We start from the raw sequence: 25676 nt of genomic DNA, 5'->3' as shown, positions 1-25676 counted from the left end.
CAGGCTTGCCTACTGCCTACTGTCTAGAAGGGCTGCTGCCATGCCTGGCTCCAGCTCCCCATGGCCACACTGCAGGCAGCCCTTGGCTGGTTAAAGGGCGAGGCTGATCAGGGTGGAGCAGAATGTCCTTCCCTGGGATGCTGAGAGCCAGGATGGATGCGTGTGGCTCCCTCCGCCCGCAGTCCCACTGCTCATCCTAAAGAGGAGCAGGTGTGGGACCATTCCTGAGCATGGGACACACCTAACGCCTCAGCTCCATCCACCCTTGAAGGGATCCCCCCGAGGATATTCTTGTCTCTGGCTTAGAACTGGAGATACGGAGTTGAGGGAGGGCCCACCGCAGGTCACACACACCAGCAGTGACACAGGATGGTTGGCCCCAGGGTGGCCAGAGTCCCTCTCCACCCTGAAGATGTAAAGGCAGCAGGGACCGTGTGGGAGACGGATCCCCAAAGAGGAAGGAGCAGCGTCAGGAGTCACAGGAAGTATCCCTGGCATCCCCCAGCCCCAGCCACCCCAGCTCTGCCTCCTCAGCTCAGGAAGACCTCCAGCAGCTCTATCCCATGGGCAAAGGCTGGAAACTGCCCACCCCACCCCACCCCAGGGGCAGACACACGGTGAGCTCTCCCTGAATGGGAGGGCGGCTTCCTGTGCCTCCATCATATTCACCAAGAACAGTCCCCACCCCCCAGTGAGGGCACGTGGTGTGCACCGGGTCTGGACCCAGACCACCGGGGCTGTAATGGTTTTTCATAAAACTGCTTCTGCAAGGCTGAACAAACAAGACGATGGGGAGGTCAGTGTGTCCTTCTTGGAGTCAAGCCACACTGAATTAGCCAAGCAGAAAACTCAGCCCAGCTCACCTGTTTCCACTCTGCAGTCCTCCCTACCGCAGTGGCCCTGGCAAGGAGGCAAGCGCATCCCCACCGAGGGCCATGTGGGCCCATCGAGGGCCGTTGGCTGATGTGGGCATCTGCAAGCCTCCTGTGGAGGGGGACGGCCAGAGGGGCGGTGGCAGGCTGCATCCCCACCCAGCCCTGTGTGTAAGAATCATTTCCACCCGGTGCACACCCAGGGCCGCTGGTCTGCCTCACATCTAATCTACCCCTAAAAAAGCTTTCACTCACCTCCTCCCTTCTGTGTTTAAATGAGCAAAAGTATGGGACGCTTTCGCTATTTTTGAACAGGGAAATGGCAGGCCGAGAAGGACCCGTGCTTCCTGTGACTGTTCAGGGATACAAGAGGGTGTCGCTCAGGAGTGGGGCAGTGGCTCAGGAGTGGGGCAGTGGCTCAGGAGTGGGGCAGTGGCTCAGGAGTGGGGCAGTGGCTCAGGAGTGGGGCAGTGGCTCAGGAGTGGGGCAGTGGCTCAGGAGTGGGGCAGTGGCTCAGGAGTGGGGCAGTGGCTCAGGAGTGGGGCAGTGGCTCAGGAGTGGGGCAGTGGCTCAGGAGTGGGGCAGTGGCTCAGGAGTGGGGCAGTGGCTCAGGAGTGGGGCAGTGGCTCAGGAGTGGGGCAGTGGCTCAGGAGTGGGGCAGTGGCTCAGGAGTGGGGCAGTGGCTCAGGAGTGGGGCAGTGGCTCAGGAGTGGGGCAGTGGCTCAGGAGTGGGGCAGTGGCTCAGGAGTGGGGCAGTGGCTCCAAGGTCAGACAGAGCCCAGGGGAGGTCTTGGCTCTGCCCAGGCCGTCTGCGGCACACAGTGTTTCCCAGGGAGGGCCGGGGCACTGTCTCCTATTCCATCTGCTTTTCTACCATGTAACCTGGCCCTTCCCCCATGTGAAGGTTGAGTCCAACTGCCCTTCAACCTGGGCCAGCCTGTGACTCGCTTGAACTAAATGAAGGTGACACAATTGATGCTGAGGTGTCCAAGGGGTCAGGAAGGGCCAAGCAGCTTCCACATGGTTATCTGGGGACGGGAAAGCCAGCTGCCATCAAAGGAGTCCAACTGCCCTGAGACCGCATGCTGGAGAGGGGAGCCCCGCCTTCCAGCTCTCCCCCACCCTGCAGGAAATGTGTGAGTGAGTCCATCTCAGTCCCTCCAGATCGGCCCACCCACCAGCTTGGAAGACTCATCAGTGGCCATTTAGAGCAGAAGGTTTGCCCAGCCCAGCTCTGCCCAAATTCCTGACTCACAGCATCCAAGAGACAGAATAAAATGGTTGTCATCACATCACTGAGCTCCAGACTCATTTGTTAGGTAGTCATGGTACCTGTGGCTCTCACTGCGTGGCCTTCGCCCTGGGACTCAGCCTCTCTGAGGCTCGGTGTCCTGATGTGCAAACGCGACGTCATTCTCACCACCTCCCAGAGTGGACACAGAGCCCTGATGTGATCACCAACGTGTCATTACACAGGAGCTTCCTCCTCGTCACCACCATCGCTATTATTTCGCCATGAAGAAGAAACAGTTATGCCTGCGGAGATAGGTGGTGCACCGCACGGCTCCTCCCTGCACAGCCCGAGCCCATCTCCTGTCAGACACCTACCAAGAGATGATGAACACAGCACAAGTCACCATGTGCTAGAGCTGAAATCAATCCTTTTGTGTAAGCAGGAGAGATAGAGACCGATGGGCTTGCGGGAATCTTCAGATGACTCCAGAGCCGCACGACATTCGTGGACTTACTCTTCTAAAAACCACCCAAACAAAAATGTTTTGGCCAATTTGATTTTTAGTCTAGTAGACAACATCATATTCAAATCTTTATGCAAGCCCTTAAAAACACCTCTAGCCTTACATCAAGAAATTGCATTCCTACCTGGCCAGACACAAGAATAATCTGGAATACGGGACAATGGGCCTTCATAAGAATGCTCATCCCATCTTAACCTAAACACCAAAAGTTGGGGCAGTCGGTGTCCGGCAGTGGGCAGAAGCTCTCTCCATCCTCCACCTGCTGCCATCTGCACCCCAGCCTTCTAGCCACATTCTTGTGGTCTTGCATTGACCAAACACCATCCAAGGAGGCCCAGCCTTCCTCCAACACACTGAGCAGCTCCCAGCCTGCCTGGAAACCCTCTCCACTCCACAACCTTCACCTCCACTCCCCAACCTTCACCTCCACTCCCCTTCCACTGCCCACCCTGGCCAACTCACTGGGGGCCTTCTCACCTCTGCTGGAAGTGCTCACACCCCCTCTGAGCCCCTCTACTCTCCTTTCCAAACTCCCAAAGACTTTGGATGACTCTCAGTTCCCTCTCCCTCCCCTGCCTGGACAGATCACCACCACACCTGCCAGGATCTCCAAGACTGTAAGTGAACACTCCAGCAACCCTGAACACACCACGCTGTGCTGTGCCCATAATATCCCTCCTGCCATGAACGCCACCCCCTCCCCCTGCTGCCTACTGCTGTGGACCACCAACCGCTTCTGCCCACAGCCTTCGCATCTCTGACCACCTGCTCCCAGGCTGCAACCGGGCCCACTGCGTCCCTGCCCCTCACACAGGATCACAGCCATCTGTTATGTCTCCTTGGTTCCAGAAATCCTGGGGAGGGGGAGCTGCGCCCTATTCCTTCTTCCTGTATCCCCCTACCCCACCCACACACCTATTATAGACAATCGACACTAATCGGATCAACGAATCCATACATAGTTATTGAATGAATAATTACACCTACACCATGAAATATTATGCAGCCAATAAAAATTATTAACTCAGAGTGCACAATAATATGGGAAAATGTTGACAGTGCGTTTAATCTTTTAAAAGACACAAAATGTATTTATAGTACAATCTGCAGGGGGTAGTTAGAAGGAAATGCAACAAAATGTGAGCAACGTTTCTGGAGTAGTGAAATGAAGATGTTATTTCCCCCCACCTCTTTATTCTACTGTCTGCATCTTCAAACGTGTCTGAACGTTCAAACATTCTGTAAAAATACAGAAATAAAATTAAGATCTCAAAAAGAGCACCTTAACATACACACAACTTGGCTCACAGAGTCTGCCTATACGGGACACATTATCATGATGGATTATATTTTCACAGCTTCAATAAAGAGCCTTGCCTCTCCTTGGGGCTATAAAATATTCAGGGCTGTTTTTATCACCTTTCGCATTGAAAGCTGGTGTAGGAACCGCATCATTCAGCCCCTGGCTCCTTCGGCCAGTTCATTCCATGATGGATTGCTCCCGAAGAAGACAGGTTGGCTGGAGGGCTGCACACTGAACACAGTGGATGGACAGCTCTGGGTGCCCCTCACGGTGAACCATGGGCTGCCTTCCCACTTCCACAGTGAGGAATTCCTGTGACTTAATATTCTTGAGCTGCCGCCTTTAGTAAGGAGGATATTGACGGCAATCCCCCTGCCAGGGTTTGAAACATCACTGTGGTCTGGCCACGTGGAGGGGCCACGCGGTGACCACTCCGACCACTTGGAATGAGCGCAGGCAGTCCTTGCTGTACAGGTGGTGTGGATCCATAAAAATGAGCGTGAACCAGGTGCGGTGGCTTGCACCTGTAATGACAGCACTTTGGGAGGCTAAGATGGGCGGATCACCTGAGGTCAGGAGTTCGAGACCAGCTTGGACAACATGGTGAAACTCCATCTCTACTAAAAATACAAAAATTGGCCAGGTGTGGTGGCAGGCACCTGTAATCCCAGCTAGTCAGGAGGCTGAGGCAGGAATTGCTTGAACCCAGGATGCGGAGGTTGCAGTGAACTGAGATGACGCCACTGCACGCCAACCTGGGCGACAGAGTGAGACGCCATCTCAAAAAAAAAAAAAAGAAAAAAAAAAAGGCATGAAATCTGAAACCATTTAAAGCCATCCTAATGATCAATGAGGAAATTACAATTGTTTTGTGGCCTTTAAAATTTTTTGTCAAGACATTAAAAAGTCTTTTATGGACAGTTACAAATGCATAGGGAATTTTTTTTTCTTTTTGAGGCAGGGTCTCACTGTGTCACCCAGGCTAGAGTGCCGTGGTGCCATCACAGCTCACTGCAGTCTCAACCTCCTGGGCTCAAGTGATCCTCCAGCCTAAGCCTCCTGAGTAGCTGGGACCACAGGTGCATGCCACCATCCTTGGCTAATTTTTTTATTTTTTGAAGAGACAGGGTCTCACTATGTTGCCCACGCTGGTCTCGAACTCCTGGGTTCAAGCGATCCTCCCACCTCAGCCTCCCAAAGTGCTTGGATTACAAGTGTGAGCCACAGCACCCAACCAGGAAAGTTTTTTTTAAAATAGTACAACTAACATTTATTTAGTACACTGTTAATTTAAAACATTAGAAACATTGAGATGTCGAGTGCTTTATTTCTTTGTAAAAGAAGTATCGAGAGAGTTTGCACAGTGCTCGTTACTGTTATTGTATACCTTACGATACCAAAAAAGCACCCTTTCTATGCTTTGGAGAATTATCTTTCTCCAGATCAGCTTTCAGGATTTTATCCTCTGTGATTTCAACACTGAAATATCTTCAAGAGTTCCTTTAACGTTTTTCCCAGGCTCACTTCCTCTGGGACATCTCCATGCTTTGGGGCACAACTCCTTTCCTGGTTTATATCAATGTGTTCACCTTCACTCAGCTCCTCTGGCTGCATATAAGAGTTTCTTGAAGGGCAGTTTGCCAAGATCATGGACTTCTATGACTCCGTTTACCTCCAATTCAAATTTCACTTCCAGCATTAACATTTTCCACGTCTTTGCTGAGTATCATCTTTGTTGGCCAATTCCTTCTTTCAGTGATCTGTTTGTGTAAAATGTCATGTGGGCTCATCACTGGGAGTGGCTTAGTCTGTTCAGGCTGCTATAACAAAATACCACAGACTGGGTGGCTTATAAACAACAGGCATTTATTTCTCACAATTCTGGAGGCTGGAAGTCCAAGATCAAGACACGGCAGATTTGGTGTCCGCTGAAGTCCCACTTCCTGACTCACAGTGTCTTCTCGCTGTGTCCTAACATGACAGAAGGGCAAGGGAGCTCTCTGAGGTCTTTTATGAGGGCACAAATCCCATCTATGAGGGCTCCACCCTCACAACCTCATCACTCCCAAAGACCTCAGCTTTTAAATATCCTCACATTGGGGGTCTAGATTTTAACCTGTGAATTTGGAGGGGGGACTGAAACATTCAGATCAGCAGGAAGGCAAGGAGGCAGCACAACTACATGCTTTGCTGTCTGTGCATGAACTAACAGGTGTGCACAAACAATCAGCAATGTCTTTGGAAGACAGCAGGTGCTCAGCTGGGTGCAGGGTGCAGCGGAAGCAGGCATGATCCAGCAGGCATGGTGTCTACTGACACGTTATGGGATGGGACCCTGGGCTACATTTCAGAAAGGCCTGTGTTCCAGTCCTGTCTCATGATCTGAGCTGGGTCACCTCTCATTGCTGGGGCTGGTTTCCCATGTCTGTCAGTTATAAGCAACAGAAATTGACCCAGGCTAACACAAGCAAAGAAGGAAGTTACTGGAAGGCTCTGAGGGATCCACAGAATCACGGAGAGAACAGAACATCTAGACAGGTAGCCTGAGAAGGAGGACCAGGAATTCAATGTCAGGAATCCATGACTCTTCCAGTTACCCATTGCTGTGTAACAAAGCACTTCAAAATCTAACGGCTTCAAGCAGAAACCATTCATTTGGTTAATGAATCAGCAGTTTGGGTAGGTCTTGGTGGAAATGGCTCATCTCTGTTCCATATGGATGGCTTGCCTGAGGGCTGGAGGCTCTATCTGTAAGATGGCTCACTCACCTGCTGACAAGGTGGTGCTGGATTTTAGGTAGACAGCTCAACCAGGGCCTTGGTTCCTCTCTGCATGTGCCTCTCCACAAACTGCTTGGGCTTCCTCACAATATGGTGGCTGGCTCCAAGGCAGAAGTACATGACCTGTTTTTTATGTAGCCTCCAAAGCTACACAGTGTCACCTCCCCCATATTGTTGGTCCTTCTCATGATTGTGGAATGGGAGATCCATGCTCAGCAGGACAAGAGTCATGACATCTAACCACATAAAATCAATGCTACCAGAAACAACAAACCAAGGGTCAGTATTTGCAACAGAGATCACAATGACAGTAGAGAAACAGGCAAAGAATGTGCACAAAAAATTTACAATTGAATATATGCCATGGTCAATAAATATAATAAAGGAAGCTCAACCTCACTGAAAAATGCTTTTAAAGAACACAGCCTATAATCCCAGCTTCTTGGGAGACTGAGAGACAAGAATTGCTTGTGCCCGGGAGGTGGAGGTTGCAATGAGCCAAGATCACACCACTGCATTCCAGCCTGGGCAACAGAGCAAGACTCAGTCAAAAAAAAAAAAAAACAGCAATTTTTACCATAATATTGGCAAATATTAAATATGTTGGATCTAGTCACCACTAGTAATGCTCTGAGGAAAGGGAGTTGTAAGTGCCAAGTCTGGCCATCAGGAAAAGTTGACATTAGATGAAGATACTTCAGACAGACCAAACTCTCAGAAGCAGCCATTCCACACCCTAGGGAAATAACCAAATACGCATGCAGAAAGGTGCAAAGATGCCCTCACAACACTGCTCATGATCTTAAACCAACCGTAACTTCTGATTCCCACCAGCATGGAACTCATTAAAATACACAGAAGCAGCATGTGACTGATATTACCAATGATGATGGGTGCTTTGGGCTGAAATGTGCCCCCTCCCCAAGATTTCTTTGTTGAAGTCCTAACCCCCAGAACCTCAAAATGTGACTATATTTGACAAAAAGGGCCTTTAACAAGGGGATGAAGGTAAAATGCCGTCATGTGGATAGGCCCTAAATCAATATGCCTGGTGTCCCTCTAAGGACACAGACACACACAGGAAAGACCGTGTGAAGACACAGTAGGGAGACGTTCATCTATAAGCCAAGGAGAGGGGCCTCAGAAGGAATCATCCCTGCCAGCCCCTTGGTCTCGGACTCCCGAGCTCTAGCACTGTGAGGCAGTAGGTCTCCATAGTTTCAACCGCCCGGTCTGTGGCACTTTGTTACAGAAGGCCCAGCAAGCTAAGAAAATGGGCTGCATATTTTCTAACCTAGAAATCTCCCATATCATTAAGGGAAAATTTTAAAGATTACAAAATAGGATACGCACACAGTAGACACTCAAAAACCATTTTTCAATGAATAAAAAAAGTAGCAATATATATAAACCTAGATAGTATGTACATACGCATGCAAAAACATATATACCCAAATATTTTCAGTGGTAGGATTTTCTTTTCCTCCTTTTTCTAAATTTTCTGAACTTTTTTGCTATGACTGCATATGTTTTTTTGTAGTGAGACAGCCAATAGAAATCAAAACCCTTTCAAACAAAGGGAAATGCCCCATCTCCATCTGGTTCCACAATGTCAATAGGATACAATCCAAACTCCTTATCTTGGCATTTGAAGCCTTTCACAAACAGTCCTGCCTCCCACTTCCCATCCCGCTCCAGCTCCTCTCTCCACCCCACCCCACAAACATCCTCTAAATCTCGCTGGCCCACAGACCCCTCTCTACACAGGATGCCCTCTCCCAAGACACCAGCCTTTACCCCTGCTGCAGCCAAAGCCCAGAACCCCTCTCCTACCTGATCCACCTGGGCACCACCTATTTGGCTTTGCAGACTCAGCTCAGACATCGCCTCTCCCAGGAAGGCGTCCCTGACCTCCTAGCCACTGCGTGACTCTGGACTCTGCATCTCACAGCACCGTGCACATGTAGACACTGAAGCAGGGAGAGGGGAGGGTCGGGGTTGAGTGAGGGTGTCTCCAGCGCAGGACTCTTAGTAGGGTTTTTTGGACTGAGAATGTAAAGGCTTGTTTTGTGGGTCATGTGGCAAAGATGGCAAGTCATGTACCAAGATGCAGGTTCTTCCCACCGCAGAGTAGCCACTGGGCTGCCCAACCAGGGACTACGTTTCCTAGCGCCCCTTGCGTAAGGTAGGGCCATGTGACTAGCTCTGGCCAATGGAATGTGAGGGAAGTGACAAGTGCCACATCTGGCCAAAGTATTTAAGGAGGGAGTGCACCTTCCCCACACCCTCTTCCCCGGAGAATGGAGAGGACACGGGAGCTGACAGATGAGAAGGGCCTGGAGCCCCTCATCACTCTGTGGAAGAGACTCCTGGCCAACTAGGATCATCCACAATAAACTGTTACAAAGAGATAAACTTCTATGGCATCGAGCCCCTGGAATGTGGGGGTTTCTTTGTAACTGGTATTAATCAGAGTAACGAACTGTCTTCAGCATCCAGACTTCCCAAGAGAACATCTCTCTTCCCTCAGAGAGTGCTGGCCCTGCTGTATGCAGTGACCAGCTGAGGGGTGTCTCCCCTACAGAAAGTGAGCACTGTGGGCAGGCAGTGGCTGCCCCGGCTCCTGCCACATCCCCATCATGGGGATGAGACAGGGACTTGCAGGCACCAGGCTCACGGAGCACATGGCATGCACCATCTCATTCAACACCCACCACATCCCAGAGAGGACGGTGCAGCCACACTCACCCCTAGCCCAGATGTGGTCACCCAGGCACAGCCTGGCTGGACAACTTGTCCAAGATCACTCAGCCAGGGAGTGATGAGGGCACCAATCTGCGGAGAGGGGTCCTGGAGGATAGAGGGGCAGCCTCAAGGCCGATGCCCAGGTCCAGGCAACCACCTCTCGGCCTTCCAGACCCATAGGGCAAATGGAATCCAGGCACAAATTAGGGACAGCGGGGGTGACACTATAATCTCTAAAATAATAATGAAGGCAGATTTAAGGAGCAAGTGCACCTTCCCCACACCCACTTCCCCGGAGAATGGAGAGGACATGGGAGCTGACAGATGAGAAGGGCCTGGAGCCCCTCATCACCCTGTGGAAGAGACTCCTGGCCAACTAGGGTCATCCACAATGAACTGTTACAAAGGGATAAACTTCTATGGCATCAAGCCCCTGGAATGTGGGGGTTCTCCTGAGGTCAGGAGTTCAAGACCAGCCTGACCAACATGGTGAAACCCCATCTCTACTAAAACTATAAAAATTAGTCAGGTGTGGTGGTGGGCAACTGTTTGTAGTCGCAGTTGCTTGGGAGGCTGAGGCAGGAGAATCACTTGAACCCAGGAGGTGGAGGTTGCAGTGAGCCAAGATCACACCATTGCACTCCAGCCTGGGCAACAGAGTGAAACTCTGTCTTAAAAAAAATGAAATAAAATAATAACGAATATCTTCAACAAGTCGGTGGCCTGAAAAGGGGATGGAGGCTGAGTCTAGGTCAGAAAAGACGAGAGACAGAATAGCCAAACGCAGGTGCAGGACTTTGGATCCTGGGCCAAGCTACCCAACCATAAGAGACATTTGCAAGACAACTGGGGACATTCACAAAATGGACCAGAATTTAGGTAACGAAGAATCAGGATGTGTTTTGTGAGGTGGGATAACAGCACTGGGCTATAAGAAATGCCCTCAACACTCAGAGATGCCTGCAGATAGAATGGGGAAATGAGAGGAGTCTTGGATTTGCCTAAAAATTCTTCAGCCAAAAGCAGGGGAGAGTAAATGAAGGAAGTACAGCAAGATCTTGATAGATTGGAAGCAGTTCAGTAGACTATTTTCTCACAAATGCAAAGCAGTTTCTCCTCTTGTAACACTTGGCCAGCAGTCTCTTCCACAGACTGATGAGGGGCTCCAGGGAGTGGCATCTCTCCCTTCTCTGGGAAAGAGGCAGTGGGGAAGGCGCACTCCCTTCTTAAACACTTTGCCCCGGAAGTGGCACAAATTTGAAAGTTTGCATCAAAACTTTTTTGAAATTGTAAAAAAAATTCAGAAGCTAATCACGATCATGAAAGATCTCCCTTTTATTGAGATTAACGTACAGAGCGTGCACTATTTCATTCAATTCTGCCTGAAAGCCTTGCTGGTTGGGAGCTCTCTCTCTCTCTCTCTCTGCTTCATAGATGGGGAAATTGCCCAGAGGATGAAGAAGCTGCCAAGGGCAAGGCAGCTGTGCCAGACCCAGAGCACAGGCCTAGGAGCCCAAGCCCAGGTCCAGCCTCCAATAGCAACGGTCCTGGTCCTGGGGAGGGGTGGGGGTTGGGCTGCAGGAGGCCAGGCTGGCCCAGAGGAGGCCCTTGGCCTGCAGTCGGAGATCCCATCCCTGCTTGGGGCAGCCCACACCCCAGCTGGGAACCTCTGAGCAGCCTTTGTTCTGCCTCAATGGGACATTCAGCCACGGGTTCTGGAGGACAATGGCCCCCACTGTGCAAGGAGGGCAGTGCCCGTCCTGGGCAGCACAGGGGCCTCCAGGTGTGTCCTGCTCCCGGGCTGGCTGGCAACTAACTGACTCCTGGTCTCAAGCAGAGGAGCCGGACACTGTCAGGGGGCAAGCGTTATGCTACTTTGTACATGCTGTTCCTCCCGCCCAGAATGCACTAGAAAGCCATGTCCCAGCACATCATCACCCCCGACCTGGAAATGCCACCTGCCCTTCAGTGCCCTGACCACGTGTCCACCTGTGGCCTCTGCCGCCGCCATCCACCTGTGCCGTGAAGGGGGTCTCTCCTCCTGCTGACCCCTCTCAATTGCCTTTCATCGCAACACAGATAGCAAGAGCACCAAGCTAGGCAGTCTAGTTCAAATCCCAAAACCTCCTAAGTGCAGTGCATAATCAGAACTCAACAGGCCACCCGTCCCTGCCCTGGGTTCCCAGCCAATTGATGTAGCAGTCAGGAGTGTGAGTTTGGCAGGCTGAATTCAAAACCCAGCTCTCTCCCATACAAACCATGTGACACTGAGCAAGCACCTCAGCCTCAGTTTTCTCCTCTGTAAAATGGGGAAATAATATACATAACACCAGGTTTGGGGCATCTCTAATAAGATGCACGTAGCTTCATGTCCGGCATATAGTATTATAGTACGTAGCCAATAAATGGTGAACTATAACAATGGCTATTGTGTTTGTTTTGTAATTATTTCATCCTAAAGTCCACGTGGATCATTCTGCCCAAGGGCTTACTGGTGAGATGTCTGTCTTTGCAAGATCCAGTGTAACTAACAGGACTCCCCAGAGTGCGAGGGATGCGCAGACTCCTCCAGCAGCTCCAGACTCTCTCCTGAGAAGCAGCTGGGTCCCTCAGTGGCATCCAAGACACTGGGAAAGAAGAGTGCACATTTCAAGGCAGACACAGCCTTGCTCTTCAACTTTGTATGTCTAGAATCTAATGTCACCCTGGCACATAACAGAGATCAGCCAATACCCGCTGAACAAAAGGAAAAAATGTTCAGCCTCATTGGTATGCAGATGTGAATTACAACAAATATTTTTCATCTTTGATATTTGCAAAGGTCAAACAAATTAGACTACCTAATGTTGATCAGCATGTGGTAAAAGAGAGAAACTTTCTGGAGAATAATCTGCCAATGTGTGTCAACAATATTAAAAATGCTCATGATCTTTGTATGAAATAGCACGTGTGGAATTCCTTCTGAAGAGCATCATTCCAAGGTTAGGAGGAAGAATGGGAGTAGGGGTTCTTCACACACACAAATGGTGTTCATTCCTGCAGTGTTAGTTATGAAAATAAGAAAGGGAGGGAGGGGAGGGGGAGAGAGAGAGAGGGAGGGAGGGAGGGAGGAAGGAAGGAAGGAGGGAGGGAGGGAGGGAACTAAATATCCAGCCATAAGGAGATGATTAATTGAACTACTGAATGATGACACATTTATCACAGGAATAGTATGCAGCCAATAAAATGATGGTTGTAAATACATGTACTGTGTGACTCGGGGGCGGGGCCGAGGTAACCAGTCGCCCTTCTTCCTTGCTGGGACTTAGGATTACACAGAAAAGACTGGCTGCAAGCCAGGAATTTAAAAATCTACTTTATTAATGGTAAATCTGTAAGAAAAAAAAAAGAGCTACGGACCTCTACTCCACCTCCCCACCCCTTGGTCCTGTGGGGAGAGGTAGGTCTAACATCTAGCCTGTAAAATAAGAGAACTGTTGGCCTCTCCCCTGTAGAGCAACCTGGAAGTCACAGGCCCATGGACCCAATGGGTGAGAGAGGAGCACGGACCTTTAATATTGTAACCCCTCCCCATAGGGAAGAGCCACCCAGTGGATGGCAGGCTCTCACCATTTCCACCAATCACGAAAGCCAAGGGGATAGAAGGCGGAGCCAAGGAGTTCACCCTACCCAGAGTTCCAGCAAAGTAGGGTCAACCCTATAATTTGTGGGGCACAGGGAAAAATGAAAATGCAGAGCCACTTGTTCAAGAAGCAAAGGAAAAGCATCGTGAAAGGTACTAAGACACAAAGCCTTTTCATGCCATCCATATTTTGTCATGGGGTTATTTGCTATTTAATGTCAACTGAAATTTAAAAAAACAAAACCAAAAGCTTAAACTCTTACCATGCATTTTATCACTCACCACTCTATTGTGCACTTCCAATTTTAAATGCAAACTTAAGAGCATGTGACGAACGTAGACTCACCGAAATGCACAAGTTACATTTCGCAGATGGATTTTGTTCTTACCAGAGCAGAGGAAACTAACTTAACTGTTCTTATTTCACTTCTAGATATGTGTACATTCCACCAACACCCTCTACCCTTGGACTAGGAGGAAAAGGAACTGTGGGTGCCCTATTTTTCCCTTCCCTTCTGTGTCATCATTTTCACTGTCAGTGATTGGCAAATATGAAGAAAGGACACCATTGGGTTCCTGGGCCATTTGTGTTTCTTAGAAGTCACTGCATTAGAACATCAGTGCGTTGGAACGTCAGTTGAAAGCGTGGCCCCTGCCTGTGAAACTGCAGACGCACTGAGAAGGTGCATGAGCTGTCCACTGTGCGTGGGGCTCAGATGCTCAAGGGAACACAGGGTAGCGTGCTGTGGGAGCCACTGTGTGGAACCACAGACTTGCCTGCCGCACATGCCCCTCTGCTCATTCCCAGGCTCCCCCCCATCCCATCAGACTTCACTTACAAAACACAGGATCCAAAGTGAAATTCTTAAAAATCTGAAGATAGTAACAGCAGAGCATGAACCCAAGCACAGGTCCTTCTGAGTGTGGGGTCCTAGATGACCACACGGGTTGCATACCCATGAAACCAGCCCTGGAGCAAAGCCCTGGAAAATTCTTATAATCTCAGGCCAAACTAGAAAAGTAGCCTTCAAAATTGTTGATACAGACAGATGACAGTTTTCATTAAAAATAGACACGAGCATTAAAAAAAGACTGGAAGGAAATACCCCAGTTGCTGAAAGTGTGGCCCTCTGCTTGGTGGACTCGCAGGAGTTCACTGTCCTTCTGTTACTCCCCACCACGCTCTCCACGGAACCTAGTGCTTCATACAGTGGTTCTTCCAGCCTCAAGGCCTAAACACTTCTTACCAAACATCCCTTAGCTCTGCAAGCTTTAAGGATAAATACTAAAAACTGTAGCAACGGCAACAGCCAGGAGATGGAGTGGAAAAATTTTATTAGAATTTGATTTCCATCTTCCAGAAAGAAAATGAGAAAAACCCTGCTCTGTGACTGCACCAAGCTTTAAGTTCGGGTTGATTAAAAAGAAACGAGCACATTGCTTACAGCAGGGGCGTGGGAGCTGGCCTACACTACAGTTTGGGGAAATTGACAGCAGTCGCCTTTTACACATGTAGAACTTCAGAGTCCACATGCCCTTGGTTCCTTTGAGCCTCATGACAACCCAGGGCACTAGATGGTGCAGGGAAACTGAGGCTCAGAAACTGAAGTGATTTGACGGAGGACACCCCAGCACTGAAATGGGGCCCACACCCGCTGTGAAGCCCAAGGGAAGCTTATGTAAGTGGCATTTCCAAACGGAAGCAAAAGGAACACAGAATCTGAACAGTCCACATCTTGATTTTCAAAAGTCAAAGGCTGACTCTCCCTAATCTCCCTCTGTGCCACCACTAATGTCCCCCCTCTTAGCCTCAGTTTCCCCATAGGTTGGGGGTGGAAGTTGGGCTAGCCAGTCCGATGACAATTCTAAGGGCTAGTCTAACTCTGGCCCCTAAAGAATAGACATCATCACTTACCGATTATATTTATTAAGAATAAACTGAGGCTCACAGAGACCATATGACCAGCCCAATATTACAGACCCAGGGTCAGACCTCACCAGGAACCCAGATCTCCTGACACCAGATCTTAGGTTCTCTTATCTGGCCAAAAATACCCCCTCAATAGGACTGAGGAAGGAAAATAAGAAATTGGTAACCTCGACTTGAGTGAAATGAAAGAGGGTTCTCAAAACAGAAAGCAAACAAAAATTCCTCTGGGTTTTATGCATCTCGAGTCTTAGCTGTGGGTTACAGACCAGCCTCCTGGTTTTCTTGATAGGAAGTCAGGGCTGTGTGAGTTGGGGTGCCATTGGCTGCAAGTAACAGAGACTTGAAAGTACACAACGAAAAGGAAAAGTACCAGCTCATGTAACTGGAAGTTCAGAGGTGAGCTGGACATCAGGCCTGAATGCCCTGGATCTCACTCACTCTCTGCCCTGCGATCAGTGGTGTTGGCCCCATGGTGTTGGCCCTCATGGTGTCAGGATGGCTGCCAGCCACCACAGGGTTTCCCTGTTCCCATCACAAGAGAGGGACCAACTTACCTGCGGTTCTCCCTATTTTCCACTCAACCTCCAGAACTGACTCCCACATCCATTCTGGAACCAGTCACTGCAAGGGGAATGAGATCATCCTTGCACTGATCAGATCCAGCTATGGCCCGAGATCTCTTACTAGGAACCATATGTGTTCTCCTTGGGAGAAGAGAGACTAACTGTTGTGGATATCAGCTGCAATGTCCACCATAAGGGTGCAGATTTCACTAAATGCTGAGTCTCCCAAAAGCAGCACCTCCTCTTCAGTGTGGTTTCCTGGGCAGAAAATAGATGGTATCCAGGGCACAACCAGTTCAAAACCTGCAGACAACTCCATGCAGGAAAACCTGCCTGCCTGCTGCGTTCAGACAGGCCCAGGACCCCATGCTGACCTTAGCAATTCCCAAGCACCCTTCACTTCCTCAACTATAAAACGAGGACAACTCTGTGGGAATAAACAGACTACTCTGAAATCACGCAGGACATCTAGGGATGGGAGTCAGGAAAACATGGGTACATCCTTTTGCAGATGCAAAAAGCACGAGTGTCCAACAGAGTGTGATGGCTGAGATGCTCAAACGAGGGGAAGCTGTGCCTCTGGCCTCAGCTGAAAAGCATGCTCCTTAAGTGCCTTACCTGTCAGGCACATGAGACTGACTGTTGCTTCCCAGACAGACCCAGTCACAGCAGGATCTACCTGGTCAGCCTCAACCACCTCCCCTTGGCCGAGCTCCTGTGTCTTGGTCATCACTGCCTGCCCAGGGGAAGATGTGCTTGGCAAATGGTGCTAAGCAAAGGAAGGATGGATGGGTTTTGTAAGTTCAGTCTAGTCTGGAAATGCTTATTCAACTCACCCTAAAGCTAAGTACTGGGGCCCGCCGCAAAAAGAGAAAGAACAGAACCAGGAAGAGTCCTTCCTGGAACCAGCTCCTGAGAACTGTCTAACTAGACGGAGACGTCCTAGCAACCTCCAGGGTCCAGCGCCCTATCAGCTGCTCTGCTCTCCCCACACCCTGACCCTATTCATGCAAAGTTCTCTGTGCCCCCAGGTGGCCTGCATGTGCACCTAACGATCACCATAACCCTCAGTGCAGTGGAGCCCAGCCAAGAGTAAGCCCCCTAACCCTGCCACCAAACAAACAAAAAAAAATCCAAGCTGCTCTGACTAATTCACACCAACATGTGAAGGACTAACAAAACCTAAACTCTTCCCAAGATGTTTGAGATTTTACAAGAGACTCAGGAACTCAAGCAGGGCTCCTGTGGGCAAAGATGACATTTGACATGGGGCCCAAAGGATGAGAAGGAGTCAGTGGTGAGAAAGGCAGGAGGTGGCTGTTCCAGGGAGGAACAGCCGGTGCAAACGCCCTGAAGCAAGAAAGAAAATGGCCTGCTCGAGGAACAGGAGGTAGATCAGAGTAGCTGGGGTGTGGCGGGGGACTGTAGACGCAACCACTGGTAGAACAGGAGTTTGTGCACCTAGTTTTTTCTCAAACTGAGCTTTTTAGCTCCACTATTTGCCCACAGGCTCTTCCAGTTACAAGCCATATAAATAATAACAATGCCATGTGTTAAACGCCTCCAACAAGCCAAGCACTGTGCTGGGCACTTTCTGTATTAGCAAAATCACTGATCGTCCCAGCAACCCCCTGTATGAAAGGTCGTTATTATTTCTCTCTTTACAAAGGGAAAGTGAAGCTCAGGAAGGTGTAGTAACTTGTCCAAGGCTGCACAGCAGTCAGGAGTCAGAGGCAGGATTTTAACACGATTCAAATCTGACATTCTGACATTCAAATCTGTGACCTTCCCTGTGCGCTAAGCACAAAATACAGTCAGGATTCAACAGTGTGAAAATGTGTTTTTCATCAGGGAGGCCAAAATTCTACCTATTATAATGATGATGATTGTTTCTTGTTCCGATTCTGCTCTCTGCATCCGCAGCACCTGAGCCCTATGCCCTGCACACACGGGCACTCAGTCTGGACCAGCGACAAGGCCAGGCCTTGGTTTGTTCATCTAAAGGTGGGGATAAGGCATAGGTGGGCCTTCGAATGAGGTCCCAGCACACAGCAGGTGCTCAGCATCCTTTGGCTGCGTGTTAGCAATGCACAGCTCCGAACGGTTCCTTCATCACCATTGCACCTGCTCTTCACAGAAACCCCCAGACCCTGAGGGCAGGATTCACTCCCATTTCACAGATGGGGAGACTGAGCCCTGGTGAGAAGACAGACCTCAAGGTCACATAGCTCCCTGATAGAACACAGGCCGCACAAGGGCAGGGAGTCTTTGTCCAGTCCCCAGGGATAAAACAGTGCCTGGCACGCAGCAGGTGCTCGGTAAATATCTGGTGTCTGGATGAAGGATTGGATAGCACTGCTCTGACTCCCAGAACTGTGCCGTCCCCGTTGCTGTCCCCTGCTGAGAGCTGGTGAATTTATGAAAGAAAAGGGGATGGACGGGGTGCAGAGGGAATTAATGTTTGAAAATGTCCACCATGGCGCTTTCTACGCCTAGTCCCACAACAAGCCCTGCACCCCATCCCATCATCATCCCCAACGTAGAGATGAGCAAACAGAGGCTTGCTCCAGGAAGCCAGACCACAGCAAGCCTGGGAGCAGGAAGCAGCGGGGCAACCTGCCAAGATCCGCTCTTGGCCTGAGCCAGGCCACCGAGGCACGGGCCAGGAACCCGGCGGCTTCCTCCAACCCTCTGTCGCTGCAGGCTGCGAGCAGAAAGCACATCCCGGACCCACGCTGATCCCGACTCAGCCTCGCCGAGGCGGGCGACAAAGGGCCGTTCTCAGCTCCCCCGGCCTCCCAAAGCCGCGGCCGGGTCAGAGCCTCACCGGCCAGGAGGCCCGGGCAGCCGTGCCCCTCTACCGCACACACCCGGCGGCGAAGCGTGACTCAGCGGTTCTCCCGCCGGGAGCGGGCGCGGCCCCCGCAGCCTCCCTCTGCCCAGGTCCCACGCCCAGCCTCTGCCTCCCGGGCCAGGGCGCCCCGAGCCCGCCCGCGCCCGCGCTGCACTCCCCGGGCCTCCGCGGGGCTCCAGCTCCGCTCGGCCTCATTTCCGGCAGAGCCAGGCTTCGAGAAGGCGGACCCAGCCGCAGGAGCCCGGTCCCCGCCGCCCGGCCCACTCGGTCTCCCTGACACAGGCACCCACGCGCACCTGCCCCGCGGGACCCGTGCCCAGGGCCCCTCCCACTGGGGCACCCACCCAGGGAACCTGCGCACACTTCTGCGGCCGGGCCAGCAGCCCGTGGGTCAGCGGCTGACCGTCCCCGCATCCGGGCAGGGCTCCAGCACAGGCGTCCCCGCGCCCAGACCTCCCGGTCCCCATTCTCCATCGGGGTCACTCCGCGGGCCCTGCCTGCGCGCGGAAGCTGTCCCCACTGTTCCCCTAGCAAGGCAGAGCAGGGGGCCCCGGAAGTTCCCGGCCTGTAAGAGAGGGGAGCTGACCCACCAGCCTCTGGGTAGGGTGGGGGTTGGGGTTGGGTTTGTAGGGCCAACTTAGGGGATTTTAAACAGGGCCTATTTGGGATGACATGTCCCACTTTTTGGAAAATCCCGACAGTTAGCCCAGCTGCTCCTGTCTCAATATAACTCACCAGGAATAAAAAGGCCAGCCCCAAACTAGCCGCCTTCTCCCTCCCATTCAGGGACCCTGCCTCTGGAGGACAGGGAAGGGCCTGGGCAGGCGGGCCTCCCAGGAGGATCTGGCAATGGATTATGTTTTTCCCCCCCTAGGTCCCTCTTCTCCAGGGAGAAGACAGCCTAGAAAATTCTGCGGGCTCCTGGCAGGGCTGAAATTGCAAATCCAGGATTTTAAACCATTAAATTTCCCCGAGATTTCTTCACCAGATTAGCCACAGGCATGGCCTTTTAAAAAATTATGGTCAGGGCCGAATCAGGATGCCACCTGGCCTGAGAGCGGCTGCCTCCCGGAGGGCGGCGCGGAAGAGGGCGCTGCCCTGTCCGGGCGCTGGGCAGTGGAGGCCGGTACCCTCGGGCTCCCTCCCTCCTGGGCCCCGGGCAGGGTGGGATGGAGTGGGGTGGGATGGGGTGGGGCGGGGGGACACGACACACATCGCGCGGTCCAAACCTTCGGAGGGCATTCGGTGCGACGGCATCCCCACGCCGCGGCCGGCCGGAGGGGTCTCAGACAACACGTACGTTACCTTCAGTCACATAGCTGTGGTCCCGCAGGAAGCTGTGGTTAATTTTCCGCGTGTCCGTGTCCTCGCCCATTGAAGGCCGTGCCCGGTGCTCTGGGCATGCCCCGCCGCCACACACCGATGCAATCCGCAGAGGTCGCGCCGGGCGCGCGGGCCATGCCGCCGCAGCCTAGCAGGGGCGCGGGCCGCCGGGGCCCCGGAGGGAGGGCATCGCGGCAGGGGGACGGGCGGGGGCGGCCGGGGGAGGGCGCCGCGGTCAAGCGATCGCGCGGCGGGCGGGCGGCGGCCGCGGGTTCGGGCGGGCCGGGGCCCAGGCGCGCATCCCGGCCGGCCCGTGCGCGCTGCGTCCGTGCGCCCAGCGGCGGGGCCTGGTGCCGGTGCGCCTGGTTGCGGCGACGGCGGCAAGGGGACGCGCGCGGCGCTGCGCTGCGCCGACCAAGCCGGGGCCGAGCTGGGCTGCGCGGGCTAGGGCCGCCGCCGCCGCCGCGGCTGTCGCAGGCCCCTCCCTCGCGCCGCCCGCTCTCCGCCCCCGCGGCCCTGCAGGTGGAGCCGGCGCCCAAGCTGAGGCTGCACCGCCGTGCTCGGGCCCTCGCGGTAGGCACCTTGGTGCTGGGTGCGCCACGGGGGAGGGAGGAAGGAGACCGCCGGCTTGCGGGAGAGTGTGATCAGCTGAGCTTGGGGGGAGGGTACCTTGGGTGCCCAGGTGCTCCAGTTATGGGAGAGAAGGCCAAGGGCAGGGGGGCTGGGAAGGGGGCAGGAGGAGGGCAGCCTCGCAGGCAGAAGGCAGAAAGGACTGGGAAGGAGGGAGTGGGGTCGCAGCTGAAGAGGGCGCACCTGGAGAATGGGTACTCGTGGGAGGGGAAGGACACTGGACCCCTTCGTTAGTGGAAGAGGGTGGGTCGTGCAAGTTCTGGGGCCCCTTGGGAGCGCCGAGTACATGTGAAGAAGCTGGGTGGAGGGGGTCCAGCACCCGACAAGGCACAACTGGATGAAATGGCTGGAGGAGTGAGTGGGCCTCCCCCAGGCAGGGCCCTGAGATATCCCCTCATGCCCGCCTCTCCTGACAGGTGAGAAAGTTAAAGAAACACAGAGCTAGGTACATCCAAAACCAGGCTGGAAAATGCTTCCCCTCTTCCATCCCCTCCCTCCCCTCCAAGCCCAGGACTCTGCCAAACAGGAACCTCCCTCTGGTCATCAGCCTGGCACATAGTGGGCCCTCAAAAAATATTTGCCTCCTGTTTTGCCAAGCTGCCCCTCCTCCACCGTAACCCACCGCCTAATGAATCACAGTCCCCTGCACGGGGCAAAGCCTCAGGGGGATTCAGAGGTGTGGGTGAGGAACCATCAGGCCTCCCTGGGAGCTCAACAGAGCCTTCTTGGAAAGGGAGGGACTCTGCGGCTTGCCTGGGAGGGGTAAGTGCAGTGGGATAACCAAAGCTGCAGGGGCTCTTGGGCCTAAGGCATTAGTGGAGCCATGTTCCAGGTGGGGACTGGTCTGTAATGGCCTCCACTTGTTTCAAATGGTTTTGGGAGAACTCCAGACAGCTCCCCAAACTGCAGTGGAAGTAGGAGAGTCCAAAGGTGTTGGGGCAGGGAGAGTGGGGCTGTGGGAAAGACAAGGGAAGGTGATGCCATCTCAGGTTTCTTGGAGAGTGAGAGGGAGTTTTTGAAGCTACAGCTGGGCTTTCATGCCTTAGAAATCCCCAGAATGGACCTATGAGGAGATGAAAGGTCCCCACCAGCCCTATCAGCACTTTGCAGGGTGTCATGCAAGGGCTGGCCTGGGGAGAGGCCCCAGGGCCCTGCCAGCACCTGCTTTGGCAGGTGCCCTGCCCTTCACAGCCTCCACCTTTTCACTGTGGAACAAGCCAAAATCTCCCAGGCGTGCAGACTCCATTCAAAGACCAGGTAAATGCAAGGGCCGGAAGGATGTGCTTGTTCTTTGTCGCTTTCTATCCCGTAGGAAAGTGAATGACACCCACATCGGCCCCCACCCACCAGCCTGGCATGTTCTCCTCTCTCTCTCACACCTGTCCGCTCATATGCCCCCCACCTCACATCCTAAGCCCAGCCCCCCACTCTCTGTCCACACCCCCTCACCTCTCTAGCAGGGGCCAGCAAAATGGCTACGCTGGGAGAAAGACAAGCTGGGTTCAAGTCCTGACCACGAGGCAGCCTAGGCACAACCTCATCATCATGTGATGGCGGGAGTGGGAGTGGCCCCACGGGTTTGGGTGGCCAGTCCTGCTCAGCAGGGGCCAGGCCTCCTGTGAGCTCTCTTGTTATCATGCTAAGGCCCACCCTCCTGCACATTCGTCAGTCTCCCTCTCTGATCATGGAGAGGTCCCCTCTCCCCATCTGTCAATCCTGCCAAAACACCCGCCCTATGCTGGCATCAGCCTCATCTCCCGGGATGTCCTGGACTGCAATGTAAACAGCCCCACTTGGCCCGACACAATAAATCATCCCTTTCGTCAGCTTCTGAGCTGTGCTGGGGACCCTGCAGTGGGTGGTCTTTCCAACCTGACTGGGCCCCAAGGCCTGCATCCATCCCCTTGTCACCCCTCACCACCCCATCCTGTCCCACCCCCACCACAAGTAGTGGCTGGGATCCTCCAGACTGTCTCCTCCATTTCCTGGAAGCCCTCTCCCTCCAGCAGAACCAAGGACTCTCCTTCAGCCCCCTGCCCACCCCCGACCCCCACTCAATCACACAATCTGCTGCTTCCTCATCTGTATCTGCACACAGCCCTGCCCCCGCTCACAGAAGCCTGAGCTCCAGATCCTGCCACCCCCAGCCTCTCTGTACAGACTCCTCTCTGTACTTTCATTCATTCATGAGGAATGTTTATTGAGCATCTACTATGTGCAGGCATGTTCCCAGCCCTAGGGTAGTGTGGAAGACAGAATCAAGAAATGCTCTGCTCCCATGGAGTTGGCCTCCCAGTGGGGCGAGATGGACAGCACAAAGTGAGCATGAACTGTGTGGGCCATGACTGGTACAGAGGAGAAGGCGGGATGCAGGGATGGAGAGGAACGGGGAGGAGGTGGTGCCATTTTATAAAGGTGAGTGTAGAGGACAGCTCAATAAGGTGAAACTTGTCAGCATCTCTCCAGATGCTTCCCACAGCATAAGCCTGCTTGGGTCTCTTCCACATTCAAAAGCTGTCCTCACTCCATGTCCCTTCAGCCACCAGTGCATTGCATTTCTGCCATTCACAACCACAGTGCCAAAAGATACACTCGCCATCTCCTCACTCACTGCCGTGCCCTCCCACCTGGCTTCTTGCCATCCATCCCACCCTAGAAAAGAAACTTGTGTCACAGGCCATGAGAATGACGTTCCTGTTTCTGGAGCCAGTGGACACATGCTGGCCTCTCTCTGTGCCAAGCTCTCATGAGTCTCACCCTGTGGACAACACGCTTCCCTTTACTTCAGTGGCACCACCTTCCGCTGCCACTTCTCAGCAGGTTTACATACTCCCCTCCTTCTGACAACCCCACCAGGCTGTGTCTCCCTGTGCTTCTGTGCCCCCAACTTGTTGTAATTGACGGAGAGAACATGCATGGAAAGTGGGCTGTGCACCGCACCATGTCCCCTCAAATGCACATGCCGAAGCCCTAACCCCCCATGTGATGATGTTTGCAGGTAGGGCCTTTGGGAGATGAGGGTTAGACAAGGCCATGAGGGTGGGGTATTCATGGAGAGATTAGTGCCCTTATAGGAAGAGACCAAAGAGCTTGCCCACTGTCTCCCCAGGTGCCTACGGGAGCACATGGCAAGACAGTGGCCGCCTGCAAACCAGGAAGGGACCTCACCAGGAATCAGATTGGCCAGAACCTTGATGTTGGACTTTCCAGCCTCCAGAACTGGGAGGCAGTACATTTCTGTTGTTTATACCACCTATCCTGTCATGTTTATTATGGCAGCCCAAGCCAACTGCACAAAAGTTAAATGTTCAGCTTGAAGAACGACCACAAAGTAAACACTCATCTAACCACCAAGTCAGGAAAGGGCACTAGCCACCTCTCGAGGCCTCCCTCTCTCCCCTCTCTCTCCACTTCCATGGATTGAACAGCTGTGACTCCCAAAGTTCATATATTGAAATTCTGTCCCCTAATGTGATGGTTTTAGGAGGTGGGGTCTTTGGGAGGTAATTAGGTCCCAAGGATGGGGCCTTCATAATGGGATTAGCACCCTTATAAGAAGAGAGTGAGAGAGTTTGCTTCCCTTCTCTGTCCCTCTCCCCCTCTCTCTGTCATATGAGGACACAACAAGAAGTTGGCTATCCACAAATCAGGAAGCCCTCATTAGACACATGATCTGCCTGCGCTTTGACCTTGGACTTCCCAGCCCCCGTTACTGTGAGAAATAGATCGTGGTTTATGCCATCCAGGCTACAGTATTTTTGTTCTAGCAGTCCAAACTGACTAAGACACCACCCCAAAGATAACCCCCATCTTGACTTTTAACACTGTAGTTTTACCAGCTTACTAGTAGAATTGTAAGGTAAGAGTGTTTTTGTAACTGCTTTCATTTGCACAATGTTTTGCTTCTGAGGGGCACTCATGTTATTTATATATGTAGCTGTAATTTATTCATTTTTCATTGTTGCATAATACTGTGTGGTGGAAATACACGGGGCTGACCCCACTGTTGTTGGGCATGTAGGTTGTTTGTTCAGTGTGGAGGCCAATTATGAACAACACTTCTGTGGCTCAGCATTCATGTGTACACAATTCTGGGAACTGGCTGAGTGCAGCGGCTCATATCACCAGCACTTTGGGAGGCTGAGGCAGGCAGATTGCTTGAGCCCAGAAGTTCAAGACCAGCCTGGGCAACATGGGAGACCCCATCTCTACAAACAAATACAAAAATTAGCCAGGCATGGTGGTGCACGCTTGTAGTCCCAGCTACTCGGGATGCTGAGGATCACCTGAGCCTGGGAGACAGAGGTTGCAGTGAGCCAGGATGGTGCCACACTGCATTCCAGTCTGGGTCACAGCAAGATTCTCTTAAAAAAAAAAAATTCTAGGAATTGCTGAGTGAGTGACAGGGTCTGTTTGTTTAGCTTTAGTCATGGATGTCAACCAGTTTACCAAAGAGGTAACAGAAGATTGTCCCTGTTGATCCACAACCTCCTTAAATAAGGTATTGTCATTTTGATTCTAACCATTCAGCACCTCTAATACCAAACCCAACATCCTCTCTTAAAACTGGACTGGACCTCCTCTTCGTCTGCACTTAGGATGCACTGGAGTCATCCCGACTCCCACACCTTCACCTGCCACAGCCTGTCCTCCTTCCAGCCCTGTCGATGTGCACTCACACAGAGCTCTCCAGTCCTTCCCCTCCTCGAGCCAGCCTCACTGAGTCAGAATTCAGAGCCTCACTCCTCCCTCATGTGGCCGTGTTCCCCTTCCTGGTTCAGATGTTCCAGGCTCCCAGCTCCACATGACGACATCTCAGCTCAAAGGTCTTCACAGTCTGGCCCCAACTGCATCTCCAGCCAACTCCCTGTGTGCCACGTTGCTTCTTCCCTGGACAGCTGCCCCTCCCAGACTCTGCATCTGCACACACTCATGCTCCCGCCAGCAATGCCATCCCCACATCTCACCTTTTCTCCATTTGGAACTAGCCTAAATGCCATGATTAATGGTGACTCTAGCAGTGGCTAGCATTTATTGAATGGCCACAGGGGAGGTCATTAGTGCTGACCACACACATCCTGCTTCTCGCCTCCTTCTGCGCCTGGGGTAGATTTGCACTTTCCTATCCCTTTTAATATTAGGTGTAGTCATGAGACTTGCTTTGCAGAGTATAAGGTGAGGTGAGTGACTAGCATCTCTTCCTCAGTGGCCTCTGTGGGGTTTGCCAAATTCTTTTTTTCCCTGACTCAGGATCTTGAAAAGCACTCATCAAGATAGATTGTCCATCAGCCCAAGTC

General features: G+C 52.4%; 1 protein-coding gene across 12 annotated transcripts in view; it reads right to left on the bottom strand.

Annotated features, from left to right (window-relative positions):
* Positions 1–25676, bottom strand: part of PPP2R2C (protein phosphatase 2 regulatory subunit Bgamma) — a 249819-nt gene that overhangs the window by 132019 nt on the left and 92124 nt on the right. For 2 of the 12 annotated variants that reach the window (XM_074039400.1, XM_005554441.5), the window contains exon 1: positions 19656–20170. The exons of 8 other annotated variants lie outside the window; for them this stretch is intronic. In XM_074039400.1, the coding sequence (XP_073895501.1) occupies positions 19656–19683 (28 nt within the window). In that variant the 5' untranslated portion in view covers positions 19684–20170. Of the gene's footprint in view, positions 1–19655; positions 20171–25676 lie in introns of those variants that run through there. 2 more of the 12 variants (XM_074039397.1, XM_005554439.4) reach the window with 1 other exon arrangement.

The sequence above is a fragment of the Macaca fascicularis genome, chromosome 5 (assembly GCF_037993035.2).
Source record: "Macaca fascicularis isolate 582-1 chromosome 5, T2T-MFA8v1.1".
In the NCBI taxonomy this organism is placed as follows: Eukaryota; Metazoa; Chordata; class Mammalia; order Primates; family Cercopithecidae; genus Macaca; species Macaca fascicularis.
The sequence above is the reverse complement of the archived record's forward strand: the minus strand, read 5'-3'. Positions and strand labels throughout refer to the sequence as shown.